The sequence below is a fragment of the Diplotaxodon limnothrissa genome, linkage group LG15 (genome assembly GCF_057381915.1).
Source record: "Diplotaxodon limnothrissa isolate DT_005_m linkage group LG15, D_limnothrissa_male_GT1.1, whole genome shotgun sequence".
In the NCBI taxonomy this organism is placed as follows: Eukaryota; Metazoa; Chordata; class Actinopteri; order Cichliformes; family Cichlidae; genus Diplotaxodon; species Diplotaxodon limnothrissa.
In genome coordinates, this window is record NC_140610.1 from 14,857,870 (window position 1) to 14,872,969 (window position 15,100).

General features: G+C 41.0%; 1 protein-coding gene across 1 annotated transcript; it reads left to right on the plus strand.

The window, feature by feature from the left end:
- The first annotated feature begins 143 nt into the window (after positions 1–143).
- LOC146617276 (denticleless protein homolog) lies at positions 144–5,294 on the plus strand. The gene is made up of 14 exons (XM_085372759.1): positions 144–195; positions 1,776–1,913; positions 2,015–2,107; positions 2,188–2,249; positions 2,459–2,579; positions 2,672–2,737; positions 2,904–3,019; positions 3,113–3,186; positions 3,286–3,392; positions 3,482–3,586; positions 4,064–4,176; positions 4,299–4,388; positions 4,554–4,677; positions 4,858–5,294. The coding sequence occupies exons 1-14, from the start codon at positions 144–146 to the stop codon at positions 5,292–5,294; spliced, it is 1,698 nt and encodes a 565-aa protein (XP_085228885.1).
- Positions 5,295–15,100: the final 9,806 nt, after the last annotated feature.

Here is a 15,100-nt window from a genome sequence, read left to right on the forward strand (position 1 = left end):
AGTCCTTCTGCTCGGACGATCTCTTCGTGGGAAATAGTACCCCAGCTTCGGCACAGAAAGCGGACCGGCAGAAGCTTGACATCGAGGAAAACGTTACGTTTTTATACAAAAGCCTTTGGATCGAGTTGTGCTGCAGTGCAGGGATGCTTTTCCGCTCAGTGGTGGACAGAGGAGTGGGCAGACGGAGGCAGAATGGTGAGACAGGGATGGGTTATTTGCGCGGCCATGGCTGGGCTTTAGCTAGTCTAACATGGAAGATAATGCAGTCTAACATATCTGCTTTATGTTTCGAGGAGTCATGCTGCCAAGAGGGCTCCTAGAGTATCATTTGCACTTGCTTTTCTTTTGCCTTCAGTGTGGACTTTAACGTTTAATTCTACTTTCTTCGTGAATGTCTTTGTCGGGCTGTTCAGACTCTTAACTGGTGGCACACCAACAATTAGTGGTGTGCGGATCGATACTGAAATATCGATTCTTCCGATACCAGCAATTTATGTTCTAGAATCGATTCTCATATTATAATATCGATATTTTAGAACTCTGGGGTAAATTTGTAGTTTTTCCATTAAAATGAACGCAGTGGAAAGAAACTATACAATTCGGATCGTCTAATTTGGAAGGAACTACTTCCTCTTACGCCTTTCATAGCCATATGCGGAATACGGCTGTATAAATGTGTCGCAGCCCCTGGCGTGCACACTCACAACAATGGCTGAGCGCAAACAGAGTCCTGTGTGGACACGTTGTTGTGGCAACACCACTGACCTCGTCAAACACCTCTGAGTAAATCACATCACAGAATATGATAAGCTTATGTTGAGGCGAACTGAAGAGGAGGACAGGGACAGGTGCTGCTAGGGCGAGACAGACGTCTCTCGCAGAGTCCTTTAGTGCTGCAGGCAGGCAACATGCTCAAATAGCGCACAATGTCAGTTTTTTTTATTTTTTATTTCTATATGATTATTCTGCATTATTAAGCAAAACAAACAAGTTGTCTGATGTCCTCTAATCATTATGAAGCAATATGGTTATGTTACTATTACAATTACATAATACAATTATATATTGTATTATGTAATGCAATGAAACCTTAAGTTTTGTACAGAGTATCGGATCAGCATCGCCGATACCACCCTGAATTTTACTTGGTATCGGATCGGAAAGGAAATCAGTGGTACAGGTGATTATAGTAAATGGTCCCAAAAGAAGAAAAACTCAAAATCTTCTGGTAATTCAAAGAATACATACTATTTTTTTCCTGTTAAATAAAATAGGAATTGCCCATTGATTCATTTATAATGAAACCCAGCAAATCTTCTATTTGTTTATTCATTTATTTTATTTTTCATGGTGTCTATTACTTATTTTGGTATAGTATAGCAGGCCAGGGGTGATTTGTTTGTTACTAAGAAGGCTTTAAAAATGACAATGAGTCAAATCTCTGGACCGTTAGTTTGGACTTTCGTGACGTGATCGGTTCACAAGTACAAATGATCCCGTGTGAATAGCAGCCCCAGGATCCTGTTCTTGGCCTACAGGAGCGGCAGCTGGTGTGGTCTTCTGCTGCAATGACTCCAAGGTTCAATGTGTTGCATCTCAGAGATGCTCTTCTGCATATCTTAATTGTAACAAGTGATTATTTGAGTTACAGTTGCCTTCATATCAGCTCAAAGTGGTCTGATGATTGTCCTCTTAAATCTGCAATGTTTTTTCTGTTAGTTTTACTGCTGTGTCTCATTGATGTCCTTCCTCTGACCATGCATCATTCTCTTCAGCTCTCCCTGCAGATCCCCGGTCCAGGTACCCTCTGAGTTCCCTGCTTGAAGGCTACCGATGCGTCCGACATGATGAACATATCTCCTATGGGAACCTTGGCGACTCTGTGCCACCGTTTGGATTAGCTTTCTCCTCTGGTAATTCATTTGTGCTTATCGTTGTAAGTGCAGAGAGAGCAAGGCCCTGTTGTCATTAATCTGTCTAACTGCAGTGTCTCTTTTCTCCTGTTTGTTTTCAGCCAGGGACCTGCAGAACATCCTCGCAGCAGCTAATGAAGAAGGCATTGTTAGGCTCTACAACACAGAGAGCCGTGAATATCCACTTCTTAAAGGTATTCTTGTGACTTGTGTTCATAATTGTCATGCCACGTATTTTGAAATGTTGGTGGCTAAAAGTGTGTTAACCTTGCAGCATGGCTGGCTCATGAGAATGCTGTCTTTGATATCGCCTGGATGCCAGGGGAGCCTCAGTTAGTAAGTGCAAATTCATTCTGTTTAGTCAGAGAATTGCAGAAAGTCAGATGTTTTTGTGTCACCCTCAAATGCATGACTCATGTAATTGCATCTGCCTTACCTGGGATTACTAATTTTTGGGTTTTTTTGTTGTTCTTTATTTTGTTGGAACCCATTAAAAACTCTGAAGCCTTTTCTTATTATTCTTTGGTCATCTGTGATCTCTTCAGGTAACTGCTGCGGGTGACCAGATGGCCAGGCTCTGGGATGTGAAGTCTGGAGAGTTGTTAGGCAGCTTCAAGGGCCACCTCTGCAGTCTTAAGTCTGTTGCATTCGCACCAGAGGAGAAAGGTATACCTTTTACTGAGCTAACATTGTGTTGGCTGTGCATTGATGATATATTGTTGTATCATGTGATTAATACATTTTCTTTTGTCACGCAGCTGTGTTTTCTACTGGAGCCAGAGATGGAAATATTATGATCTGGGACATGAGGTGCAGCAAAAAAGGTATTGATCGGAACAGTAATAGACAATTTAGCAATAAATTTTAAATCATATCTTTAGCCACTTTGTTACTAGCAGCCTGTTGCAAAAACACTTATTTTTTCCTGTTTCTTTAGTTGAATTTATGAAAAATGCCACAACAATAATCAAACTTATGTCTTTCCCTCAGATGGTTTCTACAGACAGGTGAACCAGATCAGCGGAGCTCACAACAAAGCAGAGACCAACCCTCCCTCTAAAACGAAGAAGAGACGGGGCGGCATGCGCGGCATGGCTCCGAGCGTGGTGAGTTTTCTCGACAATCAGCCGTTTAATGGAATGAAAAGAGCGATGCTGCAAATGGAAATCTAATCTTTAGCTACTCCATCTTATTTGCAGGACTCCCAGCAGAGCGTTACAGTGGTTTTGTTCAGGGATCAGCACACCCTCATCTCTTCGGGAGCTGTTGACGGGTAAGAAAAGAAAGGCTTCTTGTCACCTTTTTCACATTTATAAGAGCCGTTACCAGACATTCTCGATCATTTTCTGTCTCCTTCAATTCCCTTTATCAGAGTAATCAAGATGTGGGATTTGAGGAAGAACTACACTGCACACCGTCATGATCCTGTACCCCTGCAGACATTTCCGTATCCAGGTTCTTGCACGCGGACGCGGCTGGGTTAGTTCCCTAACATGCCAAGCATCACCTTTACCTGAAATGTGCAAATAACACACAAATAACCCAGCTGTCTTTTTGACGTGCTGCAGGATATTCCGGACTCGCTCTGGACTCCGCGAGAGCCAACGTGATGTGTAACTGCACAGACGACAGCATCTATATGTTCAGTGTCTGCGGAATAAAAACGACACCAGGTAAAGAAGCTCCTCGCTCTGGCTCAACAGTGCGTGTATGTGCACTAGAGTAGAATAGGTCTTTTTTTCCAGTCACCCATTCATCACTAGATGGCGCTAATGCGCTTTGTTATGGGAGCAAAGCATCCAGCAGCAGAAGCCTCTTGATGCAAATAAAAAGCCATAGATGCTTTGTTTTCTACTGTTACGTGTTAAAGTCTGATCTGAAGTTCTGAATAGCAGTGGGTTAGGTGCTGTTTGACAGGTTGCAATACAGGAAACCATTTCAAAATGCATCATGACAGTTTTTTAATGGAAACGAAAGAGGAAAGTGTTACTAAATGTACAGAAACTAGAGGAAAGTTCAGCATTTCTCTTTTTATTGTTATATACACAGTACTGTACATTTTATCCTTTTATTTGATTGTCCTTAGACTTGTTTGTTCTCTGATCTTTGTGAATATTTTGTCATTTTTAAGAATTATGTTTCATCCACAGTGGCAGTTTTCAGCGGTCACCAGAACTCCTCGTTTTATGTAAAGTCCAGCGTTAGCCCAGATGACCAGTTTTTGGCCAGCGGTTCGAGTGACAACCACACGTACATTTGGAAGGTGCGTTCTCGGTTATATTTTACCTGACGTAATAAAAATTGCTTTATTTTCACTCTGGGGGTTTTCTGGTGTTGAGGAACTGCGAATTTAAGGTTTTTGAACATTTTTTTGTTACATTTCAGATCTCCAATCCTGAACTTCCTCCCATGACGCTTCAAGGTCATAGTGAGGAAGTGACGTCTGTTGCATGGTGTCCGACAGATTTCACTAAGGTAAGACGTGAGTGGTTATACAAGTATGAACACTGCTGTGAATTGGAGGAGTTTTAATGAGCCGAGAAGCACCTGAACCAGCTGCACTTTGCTGGAAGATGCGGGGCGCTCTGACTTTATTCGATTTAATGAGCTTCTGTATAAAGCCCTCTGCTCTGTTGGCAGATTGCTTCCTGTTCCGATGACCACACCGTGCGCATCTGGCGACTTCACCGAGAAAATGATGAAGTGCAGTCCTCATTAGGAGAGGCTAACCTAGTAGGCCATGCACGTCCTAAGATTCTCCCAAGTAAGTGCTTCACCTACAATGTATTCTTGTGAAGAACTAGCATATAGTCATAAAAGCGTAGAGGTTTCACTTACAGTATGTGCATGTGAATTTGTGCTTCATCATAAATCACTGCTGTCCTGCAGTTAAATACAAAACATGATCACATCTGGACTCACACTACTTTATTCTGCTGTTAAGGGCCTTCCATTCCAGCTGAGACAACCCCTGCCAAGCCCCAGAGGAGAGTGAGCCTTGGTGGCATAGCCTCACCTCAGCCTGCAGCCTGTGCTCCCAGTGGAGCCGCCCTGCCCCTTTCTTCCAGCACCACTACACCCAACCGCTCACAGGACTCTAAAACTGCAGCTGTTCGGCACAGAACTCCGCCCACTATCAAACAGTGGTTGTCCCCAAGCAGCAGAACTTCCGAACAGGCTGGCTCTCCGGCCCATCGGGTGCTGAGCCAGTCTCCCCAGAGCTCTGCAAGCAGCACGCCCCCCACAGAACAACGGGCCAAACGCAGGCTGGAAACCGGTGACGGCTCGTCTTCGAACTGTGAGGGCACTGAGCAGTGCGACCGCGTTACTGAACTCTCTCCTGCAGCCAAGAGGAGCCGGACCTTAGCTTGGTTTGTGTGACCAAAACCAAAGCAAACAGCAAATATCCACATCCATCATACGCCATGATATTTACTTATCAGTCTTTAGGAACATCATAGATAAAAACAAGCAGCTAGGAGGACTCCTTGTTTAACACTATGCTGTCAGTTAATTGGTATAAATAAAATCATAATCTTGTGCTTAAATGCTTCGGTCAGAATGCAACGTTTCATTCCATCCAATAAAACATTTATGTGAAATTTCATCATAAATTACTGATGAATTCTTGAGTTATGGCCAAAAAAGACATTTTGTGAGGTCATGATGGTGCAGACCATGGATACCATCTAAAATCTGGAAAAAGACCATTCATAAGATGGGATGCATGACTGGACAAAAAATAAATTACTTAATTAAAATCATTCCAAAAGTACATAAATAGTTTTTGCACAGTTTCTTAAAACATGGCTTATCTGACCAATTTATTGTTAGATTAAATGCCAATTAGGATTCCGCCGATTACACAAAACTGCAAAAAGAGTGTTTATTACGATGAATCTACAGCAAAGTTTACAACACATTTTTGTTTGCCACATAACAGGGCAGCACAGCATCATGTTAAGTATGGTATGCAGACCAATCATGAATATAGTCACCCACAGGCCCATTTGGAGTCCAACTGTTAGCCAAACAGCAATGATTAGACTCCACAGCAGGAGCATTTAAAGCAACCAATACCCGCTTGTTTTCAGCATCGTAAAGTCCGGCCACTGAACCTGCTGCAAATGAAGGTGCTTAACCGTTTTCACTTTTGCTTGCAAGGCTTTCTATTAATGTTGATTTAAATTATGGGAAGATTTATGGAAAAAAAAAATCAGATTGCCCTTCCCTTAGAAATTAGAGTAGAAGCAATGTGCGATTAAAGATTGAGATCAAGTCTGATATCAGACTACAACATTTATTGAACACGGAAAGAAAAATATGGCATTATCTGTGATTGGCTGACGTTGGTCAGTGGGATCAAGGTGGTGGGTGGCCCCAGAAGCAGCCTTGCCTCGTCCTCCAGCTGCTGACTGACCTGGATGGGCGCAATGATGTACACTGCCGTGTCCTTACTTGAAAACATTGATTGTGTGGTTCCAAATTTGCCAATTTTGAAATTCCTAATGGTATAGGTTTTACCCTCTTTAATTTGGGAGGCCAAGTTTTCGAATATCACAAATCTTAAAACATTTGTCCCATCACATACTGCCGCACTTATATTATTGTGGACAGCTTTGGGCCTTGCACTTCCATCGGAGAAATGCCAGCCAGTGACTTTTGGGGTTTCTTTAAGACAAATCACTTTGACTGTTAGGGGTGGCAGCCTGGTGTACGGCTCACCGGTACTGCGATGATGCTTTGATGAAGCCATTCTGAAATTACACACACACACAAACACACAGTTTTATGAGACACCATAATGTCCATTTAATCAAATATGACAAACACAGAAACGTGTTTTTGTGTTTGTCATATTGATGTTTTATATATTGATGTTTCATATATTTCCCTTGAGCCTGTGAATTAAAAATAATCTTGATGTTTGTGTAGGCCCTCGGTCATCTTACGCATGTTAGTGTTAAAAACTCATAACGTGAAACGAGGCAACTGAGGAAAACATTTAAACCCGAACATGCAGGTAAGACTTATACGTTTTTCAATGCTCTCTGTGTTAATAACTTGCAATGTAAACTTCACAGTTAATTAGCCGAGAGTGTACAAAGAGCATATGAATTTAAGAGTATAAACTGTGTGGCTAGCGGTCAGTGTACCTGCTACGGTGCTGCTAACTTGTGAAATTCAAGTCGCACAGGTGTTCATGGCTTAGTTAACGTAAGCAGAGTTACACGGAGCCTTTATAACTAAGAAGTATGTCGCATTGTTATTTATATGCTGAGAATATCTGTTAAAAGGCATATAGCCTTCTGTAGGCTACATCACTGTTTTATGTTCTTGTCTTTGCATATGTCACGATAACTGAAAAAAAAGAAAAAACGGCTAATTTTTAACAAACCAGTAAAATTGGTTTATTTCACAGATATTAAAAAAAAATGTTTATGGTCATTTCTTTGTCACCTTTGCTTAACTGACAGCTTAGCTAAAGGAGTGCCTGCTAACTGCAGAATTCGGTTTTTATAACCGGAGGTTTTAGGTACTTATTATTTGTTCGTGCTGGGTTTTTTTTGTTTTTTTTTAATATAATAACATCAATTATGGAGTTGTTATTTATTTGGGTCTACATGTTTAACTGTGCGTTTAAATCAATAATACTCACCTACCTTTTGCAGTTACGTTTTAGACGTCAAATAACAGCCAACGGTCTGATGTTCTAGAAGGAATCTGCTCGCGACCATCAAAGTGCGTGATGGGCTCGAGACAAAAGCCTTTTATCTCGATATGCTTAGTGTGTAGAGGGGTGTCTACTCATAAGACAAACAGTCAGCTGGTTAAAAACTTTAATCATTGTTAACCATATTACAGAGGCACTGCCAGCTCATATTAATGTCATCAAGAGTCACCATGAACTGTATCTAGCAGATGTTTTGTGCCTAACATCTGCAGCTGTTACTTTTCTGCTCAACCCCCCCCCCCCCAATATTAGAATTCACCTTGCATTTTCAGGAAATAACAAGCAAATACTTTGCAACTAACCTATAGATTGTATTATCTGTCAGGAACAGGAGGAAAGACCCAACTTTTGAAATTGCCTATGTGGCCACATTTTTGACAGCTGGAGCATAAAGTTACATTGTTGTGTAGAACAAGTCCTTTTAAGACCCTCACAGTTCAAATTGTATTTTCATTGCCTTGGGTTTAGAAGCAGTATTTCAAAAGGTGCACCGATGCAAATTTGACAGGGATTTGCCACAGAGAAACATAATGTCATTAGTTACTACAGGCATATTGGATAGAGCATTTTGATTGGCCCAATAAATTCAAACTTATTTTCCATTGGTAGAATTGTCTTCAGCAGACAAATGGTTTAAATCAGGGAAGGTGGAGTTGGTTGACGACTTTAAGAGTCATCTTTTGTGAATAGATGATCAGAACAAAAACTATATACCTCTCCCTCATTTCAACTCATCTGGACTAATTTAATGTCTCTGTTTTTCAGCTGTATCATTTATCAGTAAAATTACAATTTGTTCAAACACAACAGACACCTATCCTACACAAACTTTCCCCAGATTGCAAACAGAAGTGGTGGTGGAGTTGCTGTTTATGTGAAAAGTGACATTCAAGTGCATGAAAAACGGTGCATCCATAATGTACCTAACTTTGAATTTCTGGCTTTAAAGGTTGAAGCACCAGTCAGTGCTCTGATTGCAGTTGTGTACAGACCTCCAGACTAGGGCTGAACGATATATCGCATTTGCGATAATATCGCGACATGATCAAGTGCAATTTTCTAACCGCAAAGGCTGCGATTATACTGCGATTATAAGGCTGTCCAAATTACTACCATATCCCAGAATTCATAGCGCGGCCCAGCCAAACTCCAGTTTCCAGCAATGGCGGCCGCTACTAAGTTTTAAAATTACTCATACTAATCTTTCTGGGTCACAAAATAAACTTTTAACATATTTTCAGGCGAGAAAGTAGTTGTGTAAACATCAAATATCTGCTCGGTTTATCAAGATATCCCATATTTGCAAAAGTGCTTCGACGTTTTCAGAGGCGTCTGCTACCCACCAGCTCGACAGCTAGCCGGGAGCTCGAGGGTTACTGATGCGGCCGAGAACGGCACAACTCCCGGCACATCATTTTCAGATCACCGCGGAGTTTCGCTGCTCGGGTTAAACGTAATATATAAGTCACTTAGACAACCTAAAAATGTTATTGTTGGGCTTTTTTCAGTGTTTTGTTTGTTCGTGAGTAAATCGGTTTGGCTGAGATTAAAGTTATTAGATTAGATAAAATAAAACTTTATTAATCCCCCGGGTGGGTTCCTCCTTGGTTTTCACACAGCTGACTAAACGTCAAACAGAAAACTTATTAAACAGAAGTATGAGACAGTCGAGAATTTACACCAGTGTCTGGTTATATTTTAGATAGCAAGAAGCAGACGGCCGAGTTTATTAAACTCCACCGAGACAGCGGTGACGCTAATCAGAACTAGCCTTCTGATTAGCTAATCAGAAGGCTAGACCGTCCAATTTCACGCCTTTAAACTTTAAAGGCGTGTTTGTGTGTGTGTTTATACAATTGCTATTATGTTTGCACTTTATGTGTAATGTTACTGACTGCAGAGATCAGTAAGATGTGTGTATTTTTTTATTTATTAGTTTTATTTATTTAATATTATTTTTTAATTGAATGACTGTCTAGTAGTTCACAGATGTCGAAAAACTGAGTGTGGTAAAGCCACTGATTTTTTTTATGTATATTTCTGCAATCTGCACATTGTACTGACTTTCATTTTAATGTTTACACCAGGGTTCCTTGTCAGCACTTTATGCTCAGATGTTTGTAAGCTAAAAATAAACTATTGTGTATGTTCAAATATACTGTTGTGATTGAAGAAGTTAAATAAAAATGTCAGTCATCAATTCATGCATCACCTCATGTCATCATAACAGAGGTCTGTCTTCCAGGAAAGAACAGTTTAAAATTAATGTAATATAGTATTGGCCATACTATATGATGTATTGCTTGTCTTTGTTTAATAATACAGAAGACAAAGACCTTAAAAAATAATCGCATATCGCATCGCAATCGCAATATTGGGGCAAAAAAATCGCAATTAGATTATTTTCCATAATCGTTCAGCCCTAATCTGAGGAGAACCCAGACCAGTTTCCCGGCCCCATCCAAGAGCTGTGCCATCCTGATACACACCGTCTGCAAAAGGACACACGCACGGCAGCAGTTAGCCTCTCCTACTGACTTGTTTCACAAGACAGGAAACAAGTCATGTGTGCAACTTGCATCACGTTATCCTCACTGTACACAAACTGTCTGAACCAATCCCCAAATTTACTCATAGCTATTACACACACATCCGTACACACACTCTAAACCAAGCAGAGTCTGCCGCTAACCGGCTGAGGCTATTTCACGGAATTTATATGTAACACACGCGTCCTGGACGCTGCAGTCACAGTATTGATAATGAAGATTTACTCTTAAATATGCCCGCTCCTTCTTCTTTAGCGACAGTCTGCTAGCGGCCAATCTTTTACAGTTTTCCTTGCAAAGACAGCACCATAAAAGGACCAGCCGCTCAGGACACGGTCGAGTACTTCATGACATGCTAGCTAGCGGTGGAGTGAGTTAGCATAACGAGATTAGTTAATAAATATTGGCACTATTGCAAAATAGACCGACACGCACAGCATAGGAAGCTAAGACTTAACACTCCAGTGTTTTACGAGACAATAACACACGTTAACTCGTACGCTGGGTGTCTGGAGGCTCCTGCAAAGCGCAATAGCCGTGTGCCTCATCCAGAATATAGCCCGACCCCTGTAATTGAGTAGTAAAAGTCCTGTAGCTCATGTTACTCACCCGGTTACCGTCACTGAAGCATCCAAGGACGGCCGAAGGTGCAGCTAATTGTTGGAGCGAGATAAACGCTGTCACGTGTACCCAACCCAGGAGGTTAAGTTAGCAGTATTTGCAGGTCGGCATGGTCGGGCTATCAAACGTGGGGGTCAAAGGTGGAAATACTGCGCGATAAAACTGCGGCTGCACCCATTTAGCTATAAAACGCGGACTGCTTGGGAACACGCTCAATCCCGGAGGGCACCGTTAGCTCGCTAGCTGGCTAGCAAGCGACTCCACTCGAGCGCCGCTGGCTCCATCTCAGTCAGACACCGGGATAAATCCTCTGATGCATCATCATCATCAAGTCAAGTCAACTTTATTTGTCAATTCTGCCACATGTACAGGACATACACAGAATAGAAATTGCGTTACTCTCAAACCCTAGTGATTAGAAAAATGCAAATAAAATAATTAAAAAGTAAAAATTTAAATAAATACAATACAATTTTACGTATAACAAAAAAAAAAGCTATGCAATATACAATATACAATATTCAAGTAAGAAGGCATAGTGGTGCAAAATAGGCAAATAGTGCAAATGGAGATTTAGTAGTGTACGGTAAGAGATAGTGTAACAACAAAGTCTTATCATCACCATCATCGTCATCGTCAAGTTAGCCGACCTCCCATTAGCGAATATTGACGAGAGGCGGCTCAGCCGACGAGGGGAGGCCTGTTGGGATCAGCCCTGATCGTTAGACAAACGCGCCTTAAAATATGCACCGCAGGTACACATCAAATACAAAGATCAGCGATTTCTCGTCTCTAGCTTCCAAGAGCCGTTGTCTTTCTCCGGATGCCGATCACACCGCGTCAATGTACACAAAAGATCAACAGGATCGGAAATGATATGATCCTGCCTTCAAAATAAAATCTTCTTAGTAGTAATCGTACAAAGTCAGATTTTTTTTTTTTTTTTTTTGGTCTAGATATTATGCTATTAAATGAAAATAAAAGGCTTAACTAAAAATCCTTACATGTCCACGCCAGGAACCTTTAGTATTTAGTCACTTTTGTAGATTAACATTGTTAAATGTTCTTATAAGGTTGGATTCCTCACTGAGAAGATAAAGTAGTTTGAGGAGCTCCTGAGAGAGAGAGGTAATAACAGAAGGAGGAAAGTTAGTAAATAAGGAAGTGCAGACGATTACTAAGGAGGAAGTGAGATTAGCTATTGAGAGGATGAAAAGCAGAACGGTCCATATGACATACCTGTGGAAGTATGAAGATATCTAGGAGAGCTCAGTGGACCTTTTTACACAGTCCACTGAAAGGATGAGGTGCAGAGGTGTAGTAGCTTCAGAGGGATAAGGATTATGATCATCATCATCACAGAGATCATTCCTGTTATCCAAATATCTGACTATAGTCTATACATTTAAACAATGATCACCCAAACAGAATTAGCAAAAATTATTGCACTTTTTTAGAGTTTAACTCGGCACGGTGGTTAGCACTGTTGCCGCACAGCAAGAAGGTCCTGAGTTCAATTCCACCATCAGGCCGGGGTCTTTCTGTGTGGAGTTTGCATGTTCTCCCCGTGTTTGCGTGGGTTCTCTCCGGGTACTCTGGCTTCCTCCCACCGTCCAAAGACATGCAACTTGTGGGGATAGGTTAATTGGATAATCCAAATTGCCACTAGGTGTGAATGTGGGTTGTCTGTCCCTATGTGTTAGCCCTGCGACAGACTGGCGACCTGTCCAGGGTGTACCCTGCCTCTCGCCCTATGACAGCTGGGATAGGCTCCAGCACCCCCCGCGACCCTGAAAAGGATAAGCGGAAGCGAATGGATGGATAGAGTTTAACTCAACAAATTATAAATTAAGTCAACCCCGAGCAGCTGCTGGAACAACTATCAGCCTATATTGGATGATTAACAAGACCCCACCCCCAACTATCAGCCTATATTGGATGATTAACAAGACCCCTATCATACTTCCAGTATTCACTTTGTTTAATGTTTTAGGAAGATCATCCATATAAAAACGGAAACAAAACACCTGACAATATCCTTCCTAGTCAGATCACGCTGGTTACTAAAAAGGATGTAGGTTCCAATGAATAAGTCTTGATTAGTTCACTAAAGATTCAAATGTCTGATTATTTACAAAGTTACAAACAGATCATTGTCACATAATCATCATGTTTTTAATCTTTGAGCTTTTTTTTTCTCCATATTTATTTGTGCAATTTTTATACCTGAATATATTACATTTTTAAATGTATTCTTTTCGCAAAGTTATGAAAAGCTTTAATGTTAATGGTGTGGTCCTGTGAGGATGTTTTACATACATTTATGTATATGTTTTCTTTTACTGTTTAGTTTTTGCCATAATAAATCATTTCTAACTTTTTTGTGTAATGAAATGTATTAAGAAAATTAAATGTTTCTAAACATTTATTGTTTGGCCAGATCTTGTATAAAATAAATTTTCACATTTATTTTATTTTTTAAATTCTCCATAATTAAATATCTTGAACTTATAATATGAACTGTATTCTTAAATGTTTATTGCTCTGGTCATGTGATCATACTCTACTTATTCTTGTTTTTTGTTTTTAATACTCTTAATAGTTCAATAAAATATTACCTATATTATGGAATAATGTTATATATACTACAATACTACCACTACTACTAATGATGATAATAATATTGTAATCATTGCCACACTAGTTCAATGTGAACTAGAAACTAATTTGAATTTCTATTGCACAATGAGGTCATCGAGACACTTTGATTTTGAAAACCAAAAGCGGATGTTGTTGTTTTTTAAGCGCTTCTCGCTTGATCATCTGACGCCTGCCAGTAGTCTGAGTGCGCAGACTCCGAAGTGCTGATGGTTGGTTTCAGTCTATGACCACAAAAATAAATTAAAGCTGCAAGCAGCGTTATGAGGGCCCTCGCACCCCCGGCGTGTCGAGCCATGCCCAACACCTGAAACCAGCACGTCCGATCTGATGTCACATTGATGGAATTCATGCATTTAACCACCAGTTAACATTTCATTTGGTTCAACCATGAGTATAGTCGTCCCACTAGGTGGCGCTCTAACCATTATAGACAAAGGGCATAACAAACATTTCCGAGCTCGAGTCTCATCACGCCTGCGACCTTTGGGAGAGATTGGACCTTGTGTCTTTGAGTGACAGCATATTACTGCTTTTTGGCCAGTGATTGAAACTCCACATGCCGCCATGACCACCCCGTTTCCTTGAACGTAAAAAGCTTCGCAATTTAACATCACAAAGGTCTTTAGATTCCACACACTGGAGAATGGTTCAATATGATGAAATCCCTTGGAGGAGTTCGTCAAAGTATGAAGCCTGAAAAGAGGGGAAAATGTCGCCAAAATTACACATTAATTTTAAAATGGCTGACTTCCTGTTGGATTTGGGATATTGCTCCAAGAGACTTTTTTGTACATCTTGATATCTCCTATAAGCTTACCAGGTTTCAGAATCATACATAAAACACAGAGCAGGGGCTGATATTTTGAAATATTGTAGGGGGCGCTGTGGAGCCATTTCGCGCTATTCAATGAAAATGATCACATAACAACAATGCCTTCATCCATTTGGAGGTGTGTGCCAAATTTCAAGCCTCTATAAACTTTCCAAGCCCCTCAAAAGCCACTTCATCTTTCATGGTGGACCGCGTTGCCACCAGGGTGCGCCGTTCAGTTTAAAGTCACAATTTTTACACTGAAGCATCACGAGGGACTGATGGTGATATTCACCGCTTTTGAGGTGGCCACGATGAACCTGTGAAAATCAGTACAACAAAATTAAAGCCATGACATTTCCTGTTGCCACTAGGTGGCGCTGTACGTATTCCCGACAATGGGCACATCAATCTGTTCAGGGCGGGTCTGACATCATGCCTGTAAAGTCTGGTACTGATCAGACTGGATTTCATTGAGTTATACTAATTTGTTTCTTCATGGCGTGACATCAAAGTTCGCCATGCCGCAGGTGTCACACCCTTTTGCGAAAAGTCACAGTTTTCACTGTAACCCAAGACCAACTCCTTAAGGCTTTCCTGGAGAAATTTGAGGCTGCAGATGTCACCCATCACAATACTGTACCCCAAAGTGTAAAACATGACATTTCCTGTTCCCACTAGGTGGCGCTGTCCCTGATGTAAAATATGGCAGTTGAAATATGTTCAGGGATGGAGCCTTATCATATGTGTTCACTTTGGTCAAGGTCAGAAAATCTATGACAGAATGAGAGGCAATAAGATTTTCATGGCG

What these genes read in the sequence shown, in the direction of transcription:
- LOC146617276 (XM_085372759.1), top strand. Translation starts at nt 144, where the DNA reads ATGCTTTTCCGCTCAGTGGTGGACAGAGGAGTGGGCAGACGGAGGCAG. An exon ending in TGAATATCCACTTCTTAAAG is followed by an intron (nt 2,108 to 2,187) that starts GTATTCTTGTGA and finishes TTAACCTTGCAG; the next exon opens with CATGGCTGGCTCATGAGAAT. An exon ending in TGCCAGGGGAGCCTCAGTTA is followed by an intron (nt 2,250 to 2,458) that starts GTAAGTGCAAAT and finishes TGATCTCTTCAG; the next exon opens with GTAACTGCTGCGGGTGACCA.